At 49.2% G+C, this 23069-nt stretch overlaps 2 protein-coding genes across 9 annotated transcripts in view; one reads left to right on the top strand and one right to left on the bottom strand.

Annotated features, from left to right (window-relative positions):
* The window catches only part of MAP3K20 (mitogen-activated protein kinase kinase kinase 20), a 175140-nt gene extending 168323 nt beyond the window's left edge, over positions 1-6817 (top strand). For all 7 annotated transcript variants that reach the window (XM_008258756.5, XM_089329061.1, XM_051849412.3 and 4 more), the window contains one exon: positions 4980-6817. In XM_008258756.5, coding sequence (XP_008256978.2) covers positions 4980-5680 — 701 coding nt within the window. In that variant the 3' untranslated portion in view covers positions 5681-6817. The remainder of the gene's footprint in view (positions 1-4979) is intronic.
* Positions 5977-23069, bottom strand: part of LOC127491746 (uncharacterized) — an 86408-nt gene continuing 69315 nt past the window's right edge. For both annotated transcript variants that reach the window (XR_007920640.3, XM_089329070.1), the window contains exon 3: positions 5977-7036. The gene's annotated coding sequence lies outside the window, so the exon portion shown is untranslated. The remainder of the gene's footprint in view (positions 7037-23069) is intronic.

Here is a 23069-nt window from a genome sequence, read left to right as displayed (position 1 = left end):
CAACTTAGGGTATCACAGGGGAGGTCAGCTGGCTGGCCCGTAAATGGGTCACCATTTGGTGGGTTCAGGGAAGAGGTTCTGAAGGACTGGGACAAGCAAACAAATACATGGGATGCAGGTGCATAGAAACCCCAAGCCTTCTAGCTCGAAGCCTGTGTCCCACCTCGGAGTGCCTGGGTCCAATCCCGGGCTCCTGACTCCAGCTTCCTGCTGCTGCAGACCCAGGGAGGCAGAGGTGATGGCTCAAGTGATTGGCTTCCTTCCACTCACTAGGGAGACCCAAGCTGAGTTCCCTGCCCCCACCTGGCTCAGCCTCAGCTGTTGTGGGCATCTGAGGGAGTGAACCAGGCGTTGGGAACTTGCTGTATCCCTGTCTGTCTTCCCTCCCTGCCCCCCCCACTCCTTCCTTCCCTCTCAAATAAACAAAAAAAATTTTGAAGAAGCTCCATGCAGTTCACTCTTTACAATGAGAAATACAGCTTCCAAACTAAGCAGAGATACACATTTTTAGGATTTTTTCCTCGAGAAGAAATGTACTTGGGAAGCCATATCAGAAAGTCTTTGGTGGTCACGGAAACCTGCAAAGGCTCTAAGTAGCTGACCCTGAGTTAAGAGAGCCCAGGTCCTGTGTCCTCCACCCCAGGGCCTGGCCTGCTAAGCAAACCAGGCTCCTAAATGTTCACCAGCCAGCGGGCCCAAAATCCTGGACAGTACTCAAAATCCACCAGCATATTCCATGACAGCGTGCTAATCCTGTCTAACTTTGCCTACATGGTTGATTTGGTTATGCTCTTCTGAAACTAATCACGGCAGGACATTCTGACCAGCACCACAGAGCATGAGCCTTCTTGGCTGCGAGCCTCGTCGGGACACGCTGCTTCTGCAGCCGCTACCCCTGCAGTAGTTCCTTCCCATTCGCTTCCCCCTGGTTCCAGATTCTTTTGTGAATCCATCAATCTTGCCTAGAACGCCTACTGTGATACCTTTAAGGCCCTCTTACTATAACAACTAATGTTCATAGGGCTCATTTCACTTCTGTAGGGCTTTCATAGCCATGACCCTATTTGCAATCTACAACACCCCTGGGAAATCTGTGAGGGTCTTCTCTCTGCATTTCTGCTATAGTTTTCTCTTCTTTTGAAAGTTCTGAGGAGCAAGTGTTTAGCCCAGCAGTTAAGAAACCCATGTCCCAGATGGGTAGTGCCTGGGTTCCAGGCCCAGCCTTGGCTCCAGCCTCCTGCCTTCCTGCTAAAGCAGACCCTGGAAGGCAGCAGGGATGGCGCCAGTGATTGGGTTCCTGCCACTCACTTGAGACCCCTTGGTTGCATGCTTGACTCCTGGCTCCAGCCCAGCCCCTAGCCATTGTGTGCATTTAGGGAGTGAAGCAGCAGTTGGAGCACTCTCTCTGTTTCTAATATTTTTTAAAAAATCTTTTTTTTTTAAATTATGCTACCACCTTTTTTTTTTTTTTTGACAGGCAGAGTGGACAGTGGGAGAGAGACAGAGAGAAAGGACTTCTTTTTTTCCATTGGTTCAACCCCCAATGGCTGCTGCAGCCAGCGCACCAAGCTGACCCAAAGCCAGGAGCCAGGTGCTTCCTCCTGGTCTCCCATGTGTGTGCAGGGTCCAAGGACCTGGGCCATTCCTCCACTGCACTCCCGGGCCACAGCAGAGAGCTGGACTGGAAGAGGAACAACCGGGAGAGAATCTGGCGCCCCAACCAGGACTAGAACCCGGGGTGCCGGTGCCGCAGGCAGAGGATTAGCCTAGTGAGCCGCAGCACCAGCCTAAAAAATTTCTTTTTTTTTTTTTTTTTTTTTTTAAATTTTTGACAGGCAGAGTGGACAGTGAGAGAGAGAGACAGAGAGAGAAAGGTCTTCCTTTGCCGTTGGTTCACCCTCCAATGGCCGCCGCTGCAGCCGGTGCACCGTGCTGATCCGATGGCAGGAGCCAGGATCCAGGTGCTTTTCCTGGTCTCCCATGGGGTGCAGGGCCCAAGCACCTGGGCCATCCTCCACTGCACTCCCTGGCCATAGCAGAGAGCTGGCCTGGAAGAGGGGCAACCGGGACAGAATCCGGCGCCCCAACTGGGACTAGAACCCGGTGTGCCGGCGCCGCAAGGTGGAGGATTAGCCTATTGAGCCACGGCGCTGGCTTAAAAAATTTCTTTAAAGCTCTGTTTACTTACCCATATGAGTCAAAATGTCTGCCAACAGCATCCAAGTTTTCCATCATTCAAATTCTACCACTTTGAAAGTCACCCAGTAAGCACTTTGCCGGTCCCCGTTCTGGATTCCCTGGAGTGAGACTTAAGGATGTTTATTGTTTCCCAAGCATTCTCTTACTGTATTCGCAGCAGGTTGTGACCTTGTGGTTGGAGACAAGATGGTAACATTCCCAGAAGAGGACATTATTAGATGTCGCCCCCCACCCCCCATGCCATCTACTCGTAGATCTGCTAGGAGACAGTGGAGTGCTCTCTCTAGGAGTAAATGCAGGACGGTCAGTACCCTTCTGCCTCCCCCCGGGACTGCTCCAGAGAAGCTTTCTCCCTCTGCTTACTAACCGGAAGCTTGCAGCAGTGGCTTCCCCTGGGCTTGGTCCAGCTTCAGCTGGTTGGCCTCTCTTCCTCCTTCCTGTATCCTTTGTATCCACTACAATGTGAAGACTTGGAGGACACGGCCTGCTGCGAGTAACAGGAAACCCAGGTTGCAGCAGCTTGTTCCTGTGGTTCTCCCGGTGTGGTCCCAGGGCCAGCAACCTCAGGCTCACCAGTGACCTTGTCGGAAGGCACATCCTCGGGCCCAACCACAACCCACTGAACCCCACATTCTAGGGTGGGATCCTTGGGATCTACCATTTTAGAAGCCCTCCGGGTGAACCAGGGGGACTCCAAAGTCCTTAAACCACCAAATTAAACTGCAATCAGATCAGTTTTCTCCCATCACAAGAAGTCCAGAGCTAGAGCAGGCTCAGCCGGGTGAGGATTGAAGCGCAGGCCTTGGCTCCTTCCCACTCTGGGCTCTAGCCTGCTGGCTTTGCTCTCAGTCTGTTCCTCTCGTGTTTTCAGTCATCCCATAGACGTGGCAATGCCCAGAGGAAATAAGGGGTCGGTTCCCTCCCTGCTCTCGTTTAGGAGTGAAGAAAACTTGTCCATCCTGAAAGATGGCACTGGTGCACCTGGCCTAGACCAATCCAAGTTTCCTCCAGACCCAGAATGCAGTCAGCGTCCCCAGGTTCCCGTGGCTGCGTGGAGGGGGTTGGGTACCAAACAAATCAGCGCTGTCGGAAACTAAAGTCTAAGTGAAGAAGGAGAGGCATTACGGCTGCATGATTCCATGCGTGTGTGAAGTCTCTAAAGAAGTCACATCACAGAAATGGATGTCACCAGGGATGGGGGAAGGACTACCAGGTGTGAGGGCCCAGAGTTGTGGTGCTTACCATGCTGAATCCTGTTAGGAAACTGGTGCAGTTGTAGCCAGGTGGCCGCATGGCCCAGCTACCTGAGCCAGGCTCCCACCCCCATCCTAATGGGATTCGCTGCTCCTGCTTCCCTGCCCGCCCTCAAGCAAAGTTTTAAAAGGGCCTGTTCCTGCACACATGCTCTCTTGGCCCTTCTCTCCTGCTCTCTCTCGGTTCCTCTCTCTAGCCTCCTCCTCTGGGCTCTTGGCTCTTGGCCCTTCTCTCCTGCGCTCTCTTGGCCTCTCTTGGCTTCTCTCCTCTCTCTTCTCCCTCCTCTGTCTCTCTCTCACAGTCTCCTTCTCTCTTTTTCCTTTGCCGCCCCTTCACTCCAGTCTGTAGGGTGTTCCCCAATAAACCCTTTCCCTTACTCCGGTGTCCGGTGTGCTTTGCGACAGCTAACATTAAGATATAACAAATCCCACTTCCAAGTGCCAGCTCTAGTCTCAGCCGCTCCACTTCCACTTCATCTCCCTGCTCACGCGCCTGGGAAGGCAGCAGATGATGGCTCAAGTATTTGGTTCCCTGCAACCATGTGGGAAACCTGGATGGAGTTCAAGGCTCCGGCTTCAGCCTGGCCCACTCCAGCTGTTGCAGGCATTTGTGGATTGAACCAGCAGATAAACTGTCTATCACTCTGCTTTTCAAATAAATACACATTTAAAATAAATTCCTGGGCTAGGGATGTGTTGCCCAGCAGTGCAAACACACTGAACACTCCTGCACCACACACTTGCAGGTGGTTAAGATGGGAAATTTGATGGAATGCGGTCTTTGCCACAGTAAAGCACATTACACACAGAAGGAGGGCTTGTGGCGGATCAGTCTACGGTCTGTCTAGGCACAGAGAGTCACAGGTCTGGACAAGTCCCTTGCCCCAGGGTTGTAGGAAGGAGACGTGCTGGCAGAGAGACCTGGGCATGCCCTTCTGCTCCCTTCCAGAAAAGTCTCTGTGCACAGTTGCAGAGGAGCCAGCGAGCTGTGGATAGGAGCACCACTGACAATTGTAGAATGTAGCTGACATAGCTCAGGCCCTGGGGCTGACAGACAAGCTCTTTCTTCACACATTCTCTACTGTCCTATCTACCTTCAGAATCTCTTTTCCCTTATCCAGTCGAGCTTCCCTGGGGTTATAAAAGTGCTGGTAGGCACAAAGCCTTTTGTTGACTCCACATGCTGCACCTGAACACACCCACAGCAGCAAGGTCTGGAAGTGACAGCCAGGACCAGGAACAAGATCTAGATGCAGAAGGACCTGGGATTATTGGTTGAGTGACTTGCAGCTTTACCTTCTGCATGTCCTCATTTATGGACTAAGATGATCAGTATTCCCCAAGGTAATTATTGGAGGATTAAATGAGATGATGTAAGGAAAGCCCAATGGGAAGCTCCTAGTACAGCCTCAGTGAACAGGCTTATTTTGTAGGGAGTATTTGTAATAACAAAGGCAGTGTTCTGGTAGCCCTCCCCAGGCGTGCGGCTTTCCTGGGGTCTAAAAGCTGCTCGTTTCCATCCTGCAGGTGCCGACTGCCAGTGGCTGGACACCCTGAGGTTGCGGCAGATTGCATCCAACACTTCCTTACAGCGCTCCCAGAGCAACCCCATCCTGGGCTCATCCTTCTTCCCCTACTTCGATGACCAGGTCTCCTATGCTGCTGCTGTGAGGAGGACCCAGGCGCCCATCAAGTACCAGCAGATCACACCCATAAACCAGTCCCGAAGCTCCTCTCCCACACAGTACGGACTGACCAAGAACTTCTCCTCTCTACATCTCAATTCCAGAGACAGCGGCTTTTCCAGTCTTAACACGGACAGCGCTTCCGAAAGGGGTCGGTACTCAGATAGGAGCAGGAACAAATACGAGCGTGGCAGCGTCTCACTCAACTCTTCTCCCAGAGGAAGATACGGTGGGAAGAGTCAGCATTCCACCCCTTCCAGAGAAAGGTATTCTGGAAAGTGCTACAGGGTTTCTCATCCCGCACTCGGCACTCACCAGTCACCTGAGTTCAGAAGGAGCCCAAATGACCGTCGCCAGCCCAGGACCATACCAGGGATGCCGCTGCACACGGAGACGGACGCACGAGCCGGGGACGAGGAGAGCAAAGGGAGCGAAGGCGGGTGGACCAAGGTGGAGTATCGCAAGAAGCCCCTCCGGCCCTCTCCCACCAAGGCTGGGAAGGAAAGGGTGCGAGGAAACCTGCGTGGGAGGAGGACCTTTTAATGAATTGCACTGATGAGTTTTTCTTTTTGAATGTAATGGAGTTTGATAATGGGATGTCAGGTTCCACTATCAAAAACTCAACTCTTTTTTTTTTTTTGCATTGGGAAATACCTTTTAAAATTGAGACATAGCCAAACAAGGGCCAAAAGTGTGGGTGCTGGTTGCTCAGTGATGCTGCCTAGACTTGAAAGTAACTACACAGAATTCCTGTCCTGAAGTGACCTTTCTAGATGAGGAGTTGTGCCGTCTTTACTCTAGCCACTGACATTCTGGTTAGCAGGGCCGAGACCAGGGTAGGGCAAGTGAGGTCATCAAGATCAACATTCTGGATCAAAACAGGATCAGTATTGTGGCTTATTAGCAAGACACTGTTTCTGATCCTGTCTTCATTTTAAAATTATGATACTTTGTTTATCACAAATTTTTGCAGTCATTTTCTTTTTAAAAATAGTAATCAAGATAAGTGATATTTTAATGCACTGAATTTTTTTTGGATGCCCCTTTAGGTTTATGTTTTGTGCCCAAGGCAAGTGCCTTATCATTACACTCTTGTCTCAGCCTCCTTGGATACTATTTATTTTAGTAAGATATTTGTGTTTTTATCATGGTCAGACTTGAACTGATTCAGCTTATCATTTGTAAGCAATAAAAAAGATTATTGAACTTCATGTTAATTATGGTACATATCTCATTAAGATTCATCTAAAACCAAAGAGCTATTGCCTAGGAGATTCGTGGTTGTTTCTTTCCCTAAGCTCCCAGAGACCAGAGACTCCCTTTGAAAATTATTTTCTACATTTTACCAAAGAAGGCACAAAGAGGGGGAAAAAAACAACAGTCCATAAAGGTCTCTTGGGATGTCAGAAATCTAAAATCTAAGAGAAAACAGAGCAAGATAATAACACCACAAGCTAAAAGCCTGAGAAATTTAAAATTACCAACATCCTTGTTAGAGCGAGACAGTAAATACCAGCCTTGCAGCAAGACAGCTCTAAGCAGCTGGGGGTAAAGAGAGACTGCCTGCAGTTCAGGGACAGGAAGGGTGAGATCCCACGTGTGCAACTCATCGTATTTTACAAATCAAAAAGATCACACTAAAGCTACTGCATATCAAATAAATAAATGTTGTTTTCAATATTCCAAGGTTCTATTGAGTACTCACTGACCCTCACCGTCAAGTGTCTTTGTCCTGCCCAGGATCCTCCAGGCTCAGTCGAAATCCTGAGGGCCCACTGGTGATTCTGCAGGTTGAGTTCTCCTTGCATAGAAACCAGGCCTCAGAGGTGGTGCCTGTGCTGTCAGGGGCGGCTGCCCTGCTCTCCTGCTCCGGATGGTACCTGGGGCCTGCTGGGAGAACTGTATGAGGGTGGTAGTAAATTCAGAGTCGTTAGAAATGACCTTGATCATAACTCTGGAACAATGAGATGCGGAGAGTTCCCAGGCTGGTGACTACATCAAGGAGTGGGGGTGGAGGGGGGCAGGGAGGGGAGGAGAGAGCTCCACACACTGCACCATACTTTGTCCTGTGGGATGCTCCTGGGCTTTAACCTTTATAATACACTGGTAAACAACAAGAAAAAAAAATCATTTTGTAAACAAAGCTGCCACGACCTAAACAGATTCGACCACTAATCTTGTAGAAGTCTTCTGGTTTGCCACATGCATTTACAAGTGAACGCAGTGGAAGCGGAGGAACCAGCAAAGGATTCTTGGTCTTGGGTGAGCAACGTCTGCTAAGGTTTGAAGCCTCTCTGGGACCCTTTCTCGTGGCGCTTACGTCAACCACAGTCTGTTTTCAATTCTTTTTCCCCTTTGTCCTTTGTGTCCAAATTTAAAGTAGACAACTACAAAAATACGCTATCTTAATATCATACTGTTGGGGCTGGTGCTGTGGCTTAGTGGGTAAAGCCGCTTCCTACAGTGCCGGCATCCCATATGGAAACGGGTATAAGTCCTGGCTGCTCCACTTCCGATCCAGCTCTCTACTAATGGCCTGGGAAAGCAGTGGAAGATGGTGCAAGTCCTGGGGGTGTGGGAGACCCGGAGGAAGCTCCTGGCTTCAGATCAGCGCAGCTGCAGTCATTTGGGGAGTGAACCAGCAGATGAAGGACCTCTCTCTGCCTTTGCTTCTCTGTAACTCTACCTTTCAAATAAATAAATCTTGTTTAAAAAAATCATAGTTTCCAAAAAAGCAATAAGATATTTTCTGATTAGAATTTCTGGATAAGTAGCCAAACACAGTCTTGACTTAGTTATTCCCAAAGGAACACAAAGTATGGCCTTCATTGTTAAAATGGGCAGCCTAGGGGCCAGCGCTGTGGTGCAGTAGGTTAATCCTCTGCCTGTGGCGCCAGCATCCCATGTAGACACCGGTTCTAGTCCCACTGCCCCTCTTCCAATCCAGCTCTCTGCTGTGGCCTGGGAAAGCCAGATGATGGCCAAGAGCTTGGGACCCTGCACCTGCATCAGAGAGCTGGAAGAAGCTCCTGGCTTTGGATAGGCGCAGCTGCAACTGTTGCAGCCATTTGGAGGGTGAACCAACGGAAGGAAGACCTTTCTCTGTTTCTCCCTCTCACTGTCTTTAACGCTACCTCTCAAATAAAATCTAAAAAAAAAAAGGAAGCCTAAGTAATGACTTGAGGACTCAAGTTTGCAAGATGCTATGCAGGCCGGCGCCGCGGCTCACTAGGCTAATCCTCCACCTTGCGGCGCCGGCACACTGGGTTCTAGTCCCAGTCGGGGCGCCGGATTCTGTCCCAGTTGCCCCTCTTCCAGGCCAGCTCTCTGCTGTGGCCAGGGAGTGCAGTGGAGGATGGCCCAAGTGCTTGGGCCCTGCACCCCATGGGAGACCAGGAGAAGCACCTGGCTCCTGCCATCGGATCAGCGCGGTGCGCCAGCCACGGTGCGCTGGGTGCGCTGGCCACAGCGCGCCGGCCGCGGCGGTCATTGGAGGGTGAACCAACGGCAAAGGAAGACCTTTCTCTCTGTCTCTCTCTCTCACTGTCCACTCTGCCTGTCAAAAAAATAATAAATAAATAAAAAGATGCTATGCAAATGGCTGCTTCTTCATGCCATTTTCTTCCATCTTGCTTTCTTGAGCTGTGAGTTAGAGAATTCAAACTGGCGGTGAAATGACTGATCGCCTGCTATTTGGTGCAGTAGGTGATCTCAAAGAGGTTGTTCCAACAGTCCACAAAACTGATCGCTTTGTAATATCTCATGGAAAAATAGTTGTCAGCATCAGTGCTCCTAGTTAAAATAAAAATGAGAACATCTGCTGACTGCTTCTTGATTGTAAAGAATTACTAAGAGTTGGGTGTTCTTTGTTTTGTTGTAATGATCCTTACCAAAAGTTACTTGCCAGGTGGAAAGATGAATGTAATTCAAAAGCAGAGTAGAGGTTAACAATAACTTTTTTCCCTATCAAAATAAACCAGTTGGGGGCTGGCACTGTGGCGTAGTGGGTAAAGCCTCAGCCTGTAGTACCAGAATCGCATAAGGGTGCTGGTTTGAGTCTAGCTGCTCCACTTCGATCCAGCTCCCTGCTAATGTGCCTGGGAAAGCAGCAGAGAATAGTCCAAGTGCTCTGGCCTCTACACCCACATGGGAGACCCGGAAGAAGCTCCTGGCTCCTGGTTTTTGACGGCCCAGGTCTGGCCGTTGTGGCCATTTGGGTAGTGAACCAATGGATAGAAGATCCGTCTCTCCACAACTTTTTCAAATAAATAAATAAATCTTAAAAACAAAACAAAAAATAGTTGCCAGCAATGAGGAATTGTATTAATTGCAAGAGGCTGAGGTTAAAAAAAGAGTGAGTGGGCAGGTGTTTGGCTCAATGCTTGGGATACCTGCATCCCATATCAGAGTGCCTGGTTCAAGTCCTATCTGTGTCACTTCCCATCCAACTTCCTATTAATGAGCACCCAAGGAAGCATTAGGGGATGGATCAAGTACTTGGGTCCCTGCCACCCATGTGGGAGACCCAGATGGACTTCTGGGCTCCTGACTTCACCCTGGCTCAGCCCCAGTTATTGTGGGCATTTGGGGAATGAACCAGTAGATAGAAGATCAATTTCTCTCTTTTTCTGTGTGTGTGTTGCTTTGTCAAGTAAGTAAATTAATGAATCTTTAAAAAAGAAAACTCACTGGCGCCGGCGCTGTGGCATAGCGGGTACAGCAGTCAGCTGCAGTGCCGATATCCCTTATGGGCACCAGTTCAAATCCCGGCTGCTCCACTTCCAATCCTGCTCTCTGTTACGGCCTGGGAAAGCAGTAGAAGATGGCCCAAGTCCTTAGGCCCCTGCACCCATGTGGGAGACCCAGAGGAAGCTCCTGGCTCCGGATCAGTGTGGCTCTGGCCGATGCAGCCAATTGGGGAGTGAACCGTGGATGGAAGACCTCCCTCCCTCCCTCCTTCCCTCTCTCTCTCTCTCCCTCTCTCTCTGCCTTCCCTCTCTCTGTGTAACTCTGACTTTCAAATAAATAAATCTTTAAAAAAATTATTATAAAAGTGGAAAATAACATGTCAGAAAATCAGGAAATTAAATTGACATAATGTTCACCCCATGAAACTGTTTAACAAAAGCATCTCTCAATATTTCTATAATTCAGACCAAAATGTTTAATCCATAAATATAAGGTCTCATTGTCCCAGTCAGACATCCAGGCCACTCTGGCTTTTCCGACTGAGGTGTACCACCACCTTTTCCGGGCTTGCGAAGTTCCTTGCCCGTAGCTTACCTGTTTAGCTCTGCAAGCTGGCACCACTGCGGTCTGCCCACAGGCATTGCTCACGTGTGAGCCGCCATGATTTGGTTGTACCAACTTGTTCACGGTGCAGCATTGACGTTTTAGACTACAGAGGCTGTACTTAGCAGACTCATAAAATCTCCTGCCGTTGTTGGACCCGAGAAGCTGCAGTACAGCCAGGGCACTCTGGGAAATACACAGGCCCGGGGCCCAGCACCTTACTGTCCATTTGCTGTCGCTGAAACTGGAATGTGAGATTGCTAAGGCGAAAGAGGTGCCAAATCCCTGGGGGAAGTTGGCAGCTGCCAGGGACTTCTCACTCTCATGCCCTTGACGGCTCAGCCGGCCCAACAATGCGGGACCAATTAAGATTCAGAATTCACAACCGAGGTTCCATTTACTCAGCTAGACCAGAGGGATTCCTTCCCTACCTGCCAGAAGACTCGGACTCAGCGTGGGGGCTGGCTGAAGTCCTGCCCGCAGAGGCCCCGCTCCACGGCTCCAGCCACAGCCCCCATTTTGTACTCCTCTTGGGGGCCTTTATCACATAACGCCCTTGCACCGTCACTCAACCCTGCCACCCCACACCCCGAAGGTGCTCTCTGCGAACCGTGCTGTCCTCCTTAAGAACCTGGCAACGAGAGAAACAAAACCTCCCAGGGTTCATTGATGGAAGGGCTACAATTGCTGCAGTATCTCCCAGGCTTGAAAAATGTGTTTATAAATCAGAGAGAGAGAGGAAGCAACCCAGAGGACACTTGGCTTCTGGAGGCGAGAACAGGTTTGCCAATGGACAGAGCGACAGGCCTTAGGAGCCTAAAATAAGTTGATCTGCAAAGGAAAGGGTTAGCCTTGCTATGCAAGCAAGACAACATGTCTGCTCCCATGTCCAGTCCGTAAAGACTGTAACGTGCACATCCACTCGGCTTGGGGAGCGTGCACTGTGGTGGTGGAGGTGGTACGACCCTGGCGATGTGAACCTCTTCTTCATCACTGTTTGCCTCATCCCCACAGCAAAGCAACCAAACACCACACTTTAGCCACACGGAAATAGCTGATGGACTCCCTCCTGTCTTCAAGAACTTTGTACTCTCTCCATCCAGTGATCTGGCCAAGTCAGCCTTGAGTTCTCTGCTAACACATCACCACCTCCAGGAAGCCTTTCCTGATCCTCAGACCTGGGTCAGGACCTCCACTGTGTGTCTGTGTGTTTGATCATTTAAAGACTTAAAAATATTTTTTTGAAAGTCTGAGTTACAGAGAGAGGGAGGGAGGGAGAGAGAAAGGGAGAAATCTTCCATCTCCTGGTTCACTCTGCAAACAGCCACAAAAACCGGGGTTGGGCCAGACTGAAACCAGGAGCTTCATCTGGGTCTCCCACATGGGTGCAGGGGCCCAAGGACTTGGGTCATTTTCTGCTGCTTTCCCAGGAGTATTAGCAGGGAGCTGGATCAGAAGTGGCCCAGTCAGGACTTGAACCGGCACCCATGTGGGATGCTGGGGCTGTGGTGGCAGCTTAACCCACAGCGCCACAGTGCCAGCCCCCACTGTGTATTCTTACAGAACCTTTGGGTTGCTCAGTCATATATATCCCCCTGGTAGCACTGTCCCCAGGTTTGCTTGCCCTCACTAGACTCTGAGCTCCCTGTAGACAGGGATTGTGCCTAATTAGGTCACAAGTGTGTCTCTATCACATAGTCAGCACTCTGTGCTCACAGGATAGCTTGATTAATTCACCCATCAGGCTAACAAACCATCAAATCATCTAAATTCTTGTTCTAATTCCATGCTCATTAAGGGTATAAGCCACTCAAGAGTTAGGCTCAATGTTTAGAAATTGTCGTTATGATCTTAAACATCATTCTGTGATCTTGGCCAATGTGAGTCGATACCTGAGCACAACTCTGAGACGCAGTTTAGGTCTTGGGCACGTTGCTAAAAGCAAACCCTGAGTGTGCCAACAAAGCAGCAGCGTTTTGCATCACAGTGACCTGAGCTCATCTTCCATTTTGAATTTCTGCACTTAGCATAGCACTAATAAACACAGGCTCTCCCCAAACACCTGGCAGGAGGGAACAAACAGAAATACTATGTATAGTTCATGCAGGTGTTTAGCCCAGTGGTTAGTATGTTGATGAAGACGCCAGCGTTCAGACCCAGCGCTCCTGACCCCAGTTACCACAGACCCTAGGAGGCAGTGGTCAAGTGACTGGGCTCCTGCCATCCACCAGGAAGAGCTGGGTTGAGTTCTCAGTTCCTGGCTTCAGCCCTGGCCCGCCTCCTGTCATTGTAGGCATTTGAGAAGAGAACCAGCAGATGGAGTTCCTTTTCTGGGTTACTGTCTCCCAAATTAGTTAAACAAACAAACAACCTGTGTATACTCAATAACTTCACATGGACACTGTCCTTTCAGATACCCATAGAATCTCGGTCTATGGCTTCCTTTCCGAGAGCCCCAAGGCTCTGCCTTTTTTAATGAATGTCGATCATGCTTGATCCTAGTGCCTTCTATGGTCCTGCCTCTTAGGCTACTCCAAGTCCAGCACGGCCGTCCTCCTTGCTCCCACCCGGGGCACCAGGCACATGCATCGGCCGCCAGGTGATGCCTGTGCTGTCTGAGACTGGGGGCGGCTCTGTGCTGGTGCAGGGACAATTCAAGATTTGTCAGCTGGCTGCGGCTGATTATCAAGATGTCCAAACTGGCTCCTTTGCTATGTGTAAGCAATTTAATTTTGTGCTTAATTTTAATCTGCAGTGTACTGTATGTCTGCATCTGCGATGTTAAAGCATTCATTAGCATTTAAAGGGGGAGCTGATGGTATTGATCACTCTTGTGAAAACCAGAAACAATCAGGTGGCAGGAACTGATGAGCGTTCTCTTCACCCAGTGAAGTCACAGCCAGAGTGCCTGGGCCCAGAACACTGGCAGACACACAACACGGGATATGCAGGCAGGAGCACCAGGACATCATTACAGCTACTTGCCATCCCCTTCTCATCCTCGCTTCCCGGACTGTGAGTTCTTGAAGGGAAGAAATTATGTATCATCTGGCACAGGATAGATGCCACACATTTTCTAACGAGTGAATAAATAAAATAAAGATGAAATAAACAGTGCAGGTTATATATGAGCACTTCAAAAGTTCACAATGGGGCCAGCACCGGTTCAATTCCTGGCTGCTCCTCTTCCAATCCAGCTCTCTGCTATAACCTGGGAAAGCAGTAGAAGATGGCCCAAGTGCTTGGGCCCCTGTGCCTGCATGGGAGACCCATAAGAAGCTCCCAGCTCCTGACTTCAGATTGGCCCAGCTCCAGCTGTTGTGGTCATTTGGGGAGAGAACCAGCAGATGGAAGACGCTTCTCTCTGTCTCTCCCTCTCGCTGTCTGTACCTTTCAAATAAATAAAAATCTTTTTAAAAAAAAGTTCATGGAAAATGAGGCTAAAAGATAAGTTTATTTTGGCATACAAGGGGTCATCAAAAAAGTTCATAGAAAATATGTATTATGAAGAAACTCTGCATGGATTTCCAAACTTTTTGCACCAAAGGACTGGTATTGTGGCATAGTGAGTTAAGCTGCCACCTGTGACACCAGCGTCCCATATGAGAGCAGGTTCAAGACACAGATGCTCCATTTCCCATCTGGCTTCCTGCATTAGGGAGCCTGCGAAGGCAGTGGAAGATGGCCAAAGTACTTGGGCCTCTGCCACGCATGTGGGAGACTGGGATGGAGTTCCAGGCTCCTGGTTTGGGTGGGCCCAGTCCTGGCTATTGTGGCCATTTGTGGAGTGAACCAGAGGATGGATTTCTCTTTGTCTCTCCCTCTCTGTAACTCTGCCTTTCCAATAAAAATTAAAAACATTTTTTGCACCAAAATAAATTTACACTTTAATCCCATTTCCATGGGCTCCTAATACCTTCATATTAACACTCTCAAGAACTATATTTTTCTTATATTCTTTTTTTTAAGTAAAGATTTCAACAGCTTGCACCCACACAGAAACACAAAGTGAAAAATACTGTTTGAGTACTAGTTATAGCATTTTTCTTATATTCTAATAGCTGTGTATAGCTATATAACAAATCATTCCAGTAGTTAGTGATGTAAAATAAGAATAAATATTGATTATCTCATGCAGTTTCTACGGATCAGGAATTCAGGAACAGTGTAGCTGGCTGGCTCTGGCTCAGTTTCTAATAAAGTGTCTCTCAAAAGGTTGGCTAGACCCTCATTCATCTGAAGGCTTGCTTGGGGCTGGAGGATCTGCTTCCAAGATAGTCCTCACAGATGGTGCTGGCTGTCGGCAGGATGCCCGAGTTCCTCCCCACACGCTCAAGGATCCTCACCACAGGCCATCGGGCTCCCCCGGAGAGAGGGGGCCCAAACAGTAAGGCAGGAGCCACGATGTCTTTTCCGACCTTGCCTCCGAAGTCACACCCAGGCTTGTGTGTAATAGTGTGCTCTGGAAGCAGCTCAGCCCTGCTCAGCGTGGGAGAGGACGACCCTGAGGGCGACACCCGAGGCACTGGGGGATTGCCTGGCAGGCTGGCGAGCAGGCACTGTTGCGTCTTCTCTGAGCTCTGCCTTTTCTGCTCACTTGGCATCTTCCCACAATCCAAAATGCAACCATGAGCATACAACACAGAGAGCCGGCAGACTTCTTGAAGGCCAACTACCGAAGTGCAATGCGCTTATGGAAATCACGACCCGAGGCGCAGTGCTTGCCAGGCACTCAGCCAGCTGCAGCCACAGGCGAAGCTCAATGCCGCCCATCACCAGCTCTGCCTCACTACTCTCACCCAGGCCCGAGTTTTGGGAAATGTTCAGTCACCTGTGAAACTAGCGTTTGTGAGTCCCTCAGCTCTAAGTGAACCGACTTTAATGATGCAACTGAGTCGTCCCGGGTCTCAATAGAGACTGGGGGAGTCTTTGTGGATTAATGGGTGAATAAATGCTTCTAGAAACAAATGTTGAAGCAATACATTTTCTCTTTCTTTCCTCAGGCCTGTGCTGGTTTCATCTGGATTTGTGGTGCTACAAATTGATTACTTGTTTCACAGGATAAATATTTCTGTTATAAAGTTGTCTGTAAAATAAATGTTAGTGCTCAAATCAACCAAGACAGCATTGGCTGAGTGCCCTTCACCACTTAGATCATGGGCCCGGCACCCTCTCTCATTTCTGTTGCTAACTCAAAAACAAGGCTCAGAGGTATGAGGAAATATTTCCCTAGGGACCCAAGTGGAAACTTGGAAAGACAGAGACTGAAACATAAAGTGGAAAAAGAAAACCCATTTACTCTGTGGCTCGGGATGAATTCTTTCCTCACTCCCTCGCCAGTGGTTTGGTTCCTTCTATAAACCACCCCATCTGCCCCTCCCCCATGGCCTGAGTTTCATCCTCACCTACGAGAACCCAGGCCTGAACTTGAAGTTCTCAGGACTCAGCTAGCTCTATTATTCTTTTTCTAAAAGTCATCTAAAAATCACCAGCCCCTGCATGGAGCTACCACAGACTCAATGCTGACCGTTTGTTCAACTTGAGCCATTGTATCATATCACCGTCTCACTTCATCAAATGTCCAAAATGAGTTTACTAAAAATGAGCGATCCACTCATCTGATACTAGATGACTGTTATGGACTGCATATTTATATCTGGCACCTCCCCCACCAAATTCATATTCTGAAACCTTAATCCCCATATTTTAGTGGTATCCGGAGATGGGCCTTTTCAGGTAGTGCTTAGGTCACGAGTGTGGTGCCCTCATGAGAAGAGATATGAGAAGGCTTGGCCATCTCCCCTCCCCTCCCTCCTCCCCTCCCCTCCCCTCCTCCCTTCCCCCTTTGCGCCCTGAAGACTGGAGCTGGAGGAAGGTTCAGGACTTGAGGTGGCTCTGGGGGCAGGAGGGGTGGTCCAGAGTCTTGCCCTGGTGCTCCTCCATTAATGAGTCTCAGCTAGCCCTCCTGGCTTCTGGTTTCCACACCATCCACCTCTGACCATTGCCACCAACAGGCTTCCCATCCCTGAGGCTTCCACCTGAGTGTTCTGCTGCCCTGGACTCCTACCTTCAACAGGCAAATGCTCCTTGTTCCAAAGTCCCTAAAGGGAGACTTGGCCCAGCTCATATTTTTGGGGACAGCGTCATAAGTTGCTTGGCCAACTCTCAGTTGGGTAAGTGCCCATCCCTGGTCTCGTCAGCTGTGAGCTGTGCAGAGAGGAGCGCAAGGATGGCCAGGGATACAGAGCATGGCCAATTAGACTGCAAGGGTTCGCAGGTGCAATGATTTTGCTTACAAAAGGGTACAGGCATAACCGTTCCAGCACATTGTTGTTCTCTCCCGTGCAATCTACACTGTTGGCAGCAAGGACGTATTTCAACGAATTTGCTCAACTTAAATAAGTCTATTTTTATGTGGCATTGATAAAAACTGTAGCAGAAACATTATGCTGATAAAAATCTCCACTTCTTAAAATAGATTGGACAATTTTACACACCAACATGTAATCAATTTAAAACAACATTAAATCGAGCACCAGCAGGTATTGGGGAGAGGGGAAAACTCCCCCCAGCCCCCCCAGTTCCTAGATAAGCTCTTTGGCTGGGTCAAGGGACCAAATCAACACAAGGCGACTTGACAGCAGAAAAGCATAGGCATTCTGTCAACTTTACGTGTAGAGAGGGAGCCTCATATGGAAGTGATTAAAAAAAATGGCCACTGCAAAATGCTGGGATCCTGCAGAGAATGACAAATCCGTGAAGCTGTGGCAGGACAGAGGGGCTGGGCCAGTTCTAGGGAAGTCACTAGGAGGTGTATGGCAGGGACTGGCAGAGCCAGTGGAAGCTAAGTTTTCCTTTAGTGGGTTTACTTATTCAGCACCGATGCCTGCCTCTAGAGATGAGGACTATGTATTCTCTCCCACTGGACTAGAAAAGGTGCCCCTCCCAAAGGAATCTTTATGGCCGGCTGCCTGTGAGCAGGCAGCTCAGTCAGACCTTGGCTAGGACCGTTTTTCCAGTGTTACCAGCCTGCACGAGTGATGATGACAAGTCAGCATGTTCTGGGTTGGCACATCCTTCGCACCTTCACATGAATAGAGTTGGTAGGGGCAGGCGTGTGGTACAGTGCGCTCAGCACCACTTGGGAAACACGCATCCCGGATGGGAGTACTGAAGACCCGATTCCACTTCCGATCCAGCTTCCTGCTAATGTGCCTGGGAGGCAGATGTTGGCCCTGGTACTTGAGTCCCTGCCACCCACTTGGAAGACCTGAATGAAATTCTTGGCTTCTGGCTTTGGCCAGGCCCAGCCTCAGCTGTTGTGGGAGTTTGATTTTCCATCCCCTAGTTCACTCCCCAATCAATCTCTGCCTGTCTCTCTCTCTCTCTCTCTCTCTCTCTCTGGAAGGCCAGAACCACTTAGTTCAGTGTACCTCAAAGTACAGTAAACTGCATGCTGAGGGTCATGCCGTGACCATTTGTTTCAAGCTCTGTTTGTATTCCAGGAATAATATAAAAAAATCAATGCAAGCATATCCTGGATCCTCAGTCGGGCCACCTGAGACCTGTGCGCTGCCATGCCTTTCAGGGTTTGAACCTGTGGATTTTGATGCTAAAGAGTATGAACATTAATTTTTAAGGATAAAAGGGTGGAATTTAATACAGGTGAAAAACACCTATCCCACGTTGGCACTGGTTCACGTCTCGGCTACTTGACTTGCAATCAGGCTCCCTGCTAATGGCCTGGGAAAAGCAGGGGCAGATGGTCCACGTGTTTGGGCCCCTGTCACCCACATGGGAGACCTGGATGAAGCTCCTGGCTTCAGCCTGGCCCAGGGCTGGCTGTTGGAGCCATCTGGGGTGTAAACTGGCAGATGGACAATCTCTGCCTCTCCTTCTCTGTAACTCTTGCAAAATAAATAAGTAAATCATTTTATATCCATGGAATGTTCTTAAGACTGATTTTGTTTACATTCAGTTTGCAGATTTGTCAGGGTAGTATAGTCGAATAATAACTATAAGGGGTTTCTGCTTTGGTGGGGGTGGGCTGTGAGTTTCAAGCAATATTATGACCATGGTAATTTAGTAATACTAAGAGAATGTAGCAATTCCTTTCTTCAAAAGGATGTCCCACACATTTCAGGAACACCGTGCCAGGTCAATCCTTCCAATTTTTTTTTTTTTAAAGATTTATTTATTTGAGAGGCTGAGTTATAGAAAGAGAGAGGGAGAGACAGAGAGATCTTCCATCTGCTGGTTCAATCTTCAAATGGCTGCAATGGCCAGAGCCCAGCAGATAAGGAGCCAGGAGCTTCTTCCAGGTCTCCCACATGGGTGCAGGGGCCCACGCCCTTGGGCCATCTTCCACTGCTTTCCCAGCCGTTTGCAGAGAGCAGGATCAGAAGTGCTGTTGGGGTACGAACCGCCGCACATCTGGGATGGCAGTGCCACAGGCGGAGGCTTAGCCTACTACGCCACAGCACTGGCCCAGCCCTGCTACTTCTCAGATGTAGGCCCAAGGACCTGAAACGTACAGAAACCTGGGAGCTACTTAAGACTGGCTCAATCAGTCCCACTGTGATATACTCATCTCAAATGCTGGGAGAATCTGTTAGGTAGGAAGTCCAAAATCAACCCACGTGTGTGACAAGGGCCCAAGGAAATTGACACCTACAGCAGTCCAGCATCTGCATTTCGAAGTCCCTGGTGACCTTCCAGGCAGTCCCACCCCTTCTTCAGAAGCTCCTGTGGATGCCAGCCAGGCTTCCTCTGTCTGACAGCTTCAGGGGAATTTTTTCGTATTTACAACCAAGTCCTTTGTTCTGGAGGAGGAAGAGGAGAGGGGGAGAGAAAAGGCGGGAAGGCAAGACCCACCCCCTTACAGACCCCAGCCTAAATGTGACCCAGGCACTCTCTCTCAGGTCCTGTCTGGAGAGGTGCCCATCTGTTCTTACGGATGTCCCTACCCTAGTAAACCTTGCTATGTTGCTTTCGCCTGCTCTCTGTCTCACACCTGAATTCTTTCTTGTGCGAAGATAAGGACCTTCAGCTTTTTCTCGGGTGACAAATTCACCTCTGCTTTCTTAGGTAGGAAGTCAGAAATTGAGCCTATGTGTGTATGAGAGGGGCCTGAAGACCAGTACCGCTGCGGAAGCTCCAGAGCCCAGACCCTTATAACCTCCCAGGTGGTCCCAGCCCTTCCCTCAGGGAAAACTCTCTCTCTCTCTCTCCCCTCAGGACCACCAGATGGGTTACCTGACCTGATAACATGGGCAATAAAACCTTCTCAGACGCCCTAAGGGAAGCTCCCCTACTCTGCCCGGTGCCAGCAAATCTGGGGAGGAATTTGCTAATTTTCACCCAACAAACACTTTCCCAGGGCTTTTCCTTTGTCCTGGAGGAATGGGGGAGATGGGTAAACAGACTCCCCTAAAAACCTAGGAAGTCCAAATGGACTGAGCTCTCGGCCCTCTGGCCTCTCTGCTGAGCTGCCAGGTGTATTCCCTCCACTCAACCATGTGACTCACTCTTCCCAGTCTGAGCGACTGGGCGCTCGCTCTCTCTGTCCCTTCCATCTTGACGGATGCCCTACACCCAATAAAGCCTTATCACTCTGCTCTCTGTCTCACACCTGAATTTTTTCTTGTGTGAAGACAAGAACCCCAAGGCTTCCACAGCCTGCACTCAAGGCCACAGGCAGATGGTGACAAAGCCAGGACTACATCTGCAGATCTGTTCTCCTCCCAAGACCCCACCACACTCACCTCCTCGGATCACCAAACTGTACTCACTTCCTGCCGGCCTTGCCCTGCCTTTTTCCTCCTCCACCCTCAGGGGTAGCAGTAATCACTGTAAGTACAATTTAACTGTAGCTCAGAATGTGCCAAGTTCTTTATAAGCCTCATCGTGTGTGCTATTGAACTAAAGGCAGCGAACCCCGAATTGTTGTCAGTGTTGGTTTATTTACCATTTTGTTTTCCCAGGCTTTTGTCTCGTCAAAGAAGTTCCTTTAGGGAGGCAGCTTTTCCAGTTGAACGGCTGCTCTTTCTGCAGGGTATGCACTCTCAACCTGAATTAGGGCATTGTGTCTAATACCAGAATCCTGAATTAATGATGCTTTATCTTGCGAGCTTTTTGTTGTCCTTGAAGAGAGACAGTTTGTTTTGTTTGGTATATGACTATGGTAATTTGGTGCTCAATAAAAGACGGTTTCCAGGCTGGTGGCAACCTTTGTATTCTGTGGGATTCTGCTGTGAGCCGCAGTTTCTCCTTAGCCAGGTTCCCTGAAAGAAAACAGCCTTCCTCCGCTCCCCCCAATCCATCATTTTCACACGGACAGGTTTCTCAAACAAACAGGAAACCTGTGAAAGGTAACAATGCTTTTCCTCCACACAGTGCTTTACAGTCAAGCCACAAAGCCTGGGCCGGGTCACAGGCAACACCATGGCGCTAAACATCCTTATCTCTGCTCTACAGAGGTGAACAGAGTTCCCTGGTGGTATTAGAAAAATCTAGAGTGCTGTCCAAATCAGAATGTACAAGAACCCAAGTTGAGTCTTTTATTCAGATCATTGTAGTCTCATTTACAACATCGTCATTGCAAGACTGATTCCAATCATGGCTATGGAAAATAAGAATGAACATGCTATTCAACCTGTAGGAGCTTAATCAGACACTGGGTTAGGCCCTGGCTCAAAAGCAAGGCTTCGGCTTCCCCTGAGGGTGGGGATTCATAAGAACTCCATTAACTTCTATTTAACCAGGATGCAAAATTTTCTCTAATTATGTATCTGTCTATATCTATCTATGTGCACACAAACATGTACACATGCACGCCAATCTTAAAAGAGAATTTCTCAGAAGGTAGCTAGATATATCTAAGTTTCATCAACAAGTTATTTTACTAAATAAAAGCCAGGCTTATGGAAAAAGATTTATTTGTTATACAGCTCCCTAGACAATGTTTTGTCAAGGCTGCAAAGAGTAACTTAATATTGATTCTAGTTTGAAAACCAAAAAAAAAAAAAAAAAATTTTAAAGCAATCCTTACCACCACATCCTTTTTTTAAATGATCATTTCTGAGTTTGCTGACTGCAGCATCTCAGAACCAAAACATTATTGGTGATAGGCAAGAGAAAGACAATAAATTCCAATGCTTTATGCACTTAGAGCGTTTGACCTTTAACATCAGGCGAATCTGTAAATTTGCCAGGGCCAGAACAGGGTTGAAGGTGGGATAGTATGCGGCAAATCCCAGCTGCCCCCACCAGGAAGTGAGCTGAAGACCAGATACAGGCAAAAGAATGGGTTTGATTCACCTCATTCCAAGATGGTACCAAACCTCACCTCACTGCAATGCATAGAAGTTAGAAATTCAGCCTGTGTGTGTGTGTGTGTGTGTGTGTGTGTGAGAGAGAGAGAGAGAGAGAGAGAGAGAGAGAGAGAGAGAAACCTGAAGACCAGCACCCGCTGAGGAAGCTCCAGAGCCCAGCATCTTGCACTTCAAAGTCCTGCCCAGACCCTGATAACCTCCCAGGTGATCCCAGCCCTCCCCCCAGGGAAAACTCCCAGGAGAATTCTCTCTCAGGACCAAATGGGTTACCCGGCCTGATAGCAAGGGGCAATAAAACCTTCACAGACGCCCCAAGGGAAGCCCCTCTGCTCTGCCCGGTGCCAGCAAATCTGGGAAGGAATTTGCTAGTTTTCATCCAACAAACCCTTCCCCATTGCTCCCCATCCTTTGTGGGGGGGTGGGGGGTGGAGGTGCTGGTGGGAGTGGTGGGGGTGGGGGTGGTATAGAGGCTCCCTTGAAAACTGGGAGTCTAAAACAAAGACTGCCCACTCTGTTCTGCTGCAGCCTCACTCTCCCCAGGTCTGAGTGATGGGCACGCTCTATCTGTCCCTTCTGTTCTATCCCTGAATCCTTTCTCGCATGAAGACAAGAGCCCCACTCTTTGCTAGCTGACAAACATAGCCAAAATCGCTCCCCCTCTGATATGGGATAGGCAGGCAGGTAGTTTAGTATTTGCCTGGAGGTACTAGCAAGCCACATATAACTCTATGCTAATTGTCAAGCACAACACTCCCTTCCCTGGGATGCCTGTTTCATCTGGGACCTGATACTGAGCTCCAGGTCATAAAACTCCCAGCTGGCTTCACATCTGCAGACACCTGCCCCCACCCCCGTACACGGACTTCATAACCAGCCAACAACTGGTAGGAGCCCTCCTCCCCTGGTGACCAGGACTGGAGGAGGTGCTGAGCCCACTGCCCATTCATGGGTGTCTTTCGGTGGGGCAATCTAAACTTGTGTGTGTGTGTGTGTGTGTGTGCGCGCGCGCGCACGTGTGCGCGTTCTCACATTCTGAATGAGTGGCCCCCTACTTCCTGGATGTCACCACCCCTTTCTCAGAAATAAAATAATCGGCCAGATACTAACATACACTCCCCAGATGCCACAAATGCAGCACCCCACCCGCATGCCAGGCTGCTCTGTCGGTGGAGTGGCTTGTTCTTCGCTGCTTTCTGTAATAAAGCCCTCTTGCTCTCACTCACTAGCTCACAATTGATTTCTGGCTCTTGAAGCCAAGGACCCCCCTGAGCCCACAGTGGTCCACACAGGGTTCTCGGGGAGTCCAG

This window comes from Oryctolagus cuniculus, chromosome 3 (genome assembly GCF_051225735.1).
Source record: "Oryctolagus cuniculus isolate XC-2025 breed Fujian yellow rabbit chromosome 3, ASM5122573v1, whole genome shotgun sequence".
Classification (NCBI taxonomy): domain Eukaryota; kingdom Metazoa; phylum Chordata; class Mammalia; order Lagomorpha; family Leporidae; genus Oryctolagus; species Oryctolagus cuniculus.
Note: the sequence above shows the minus strand (reverse complement) of the source record. Positions and strands in the feature narration are given on the sequence as shown.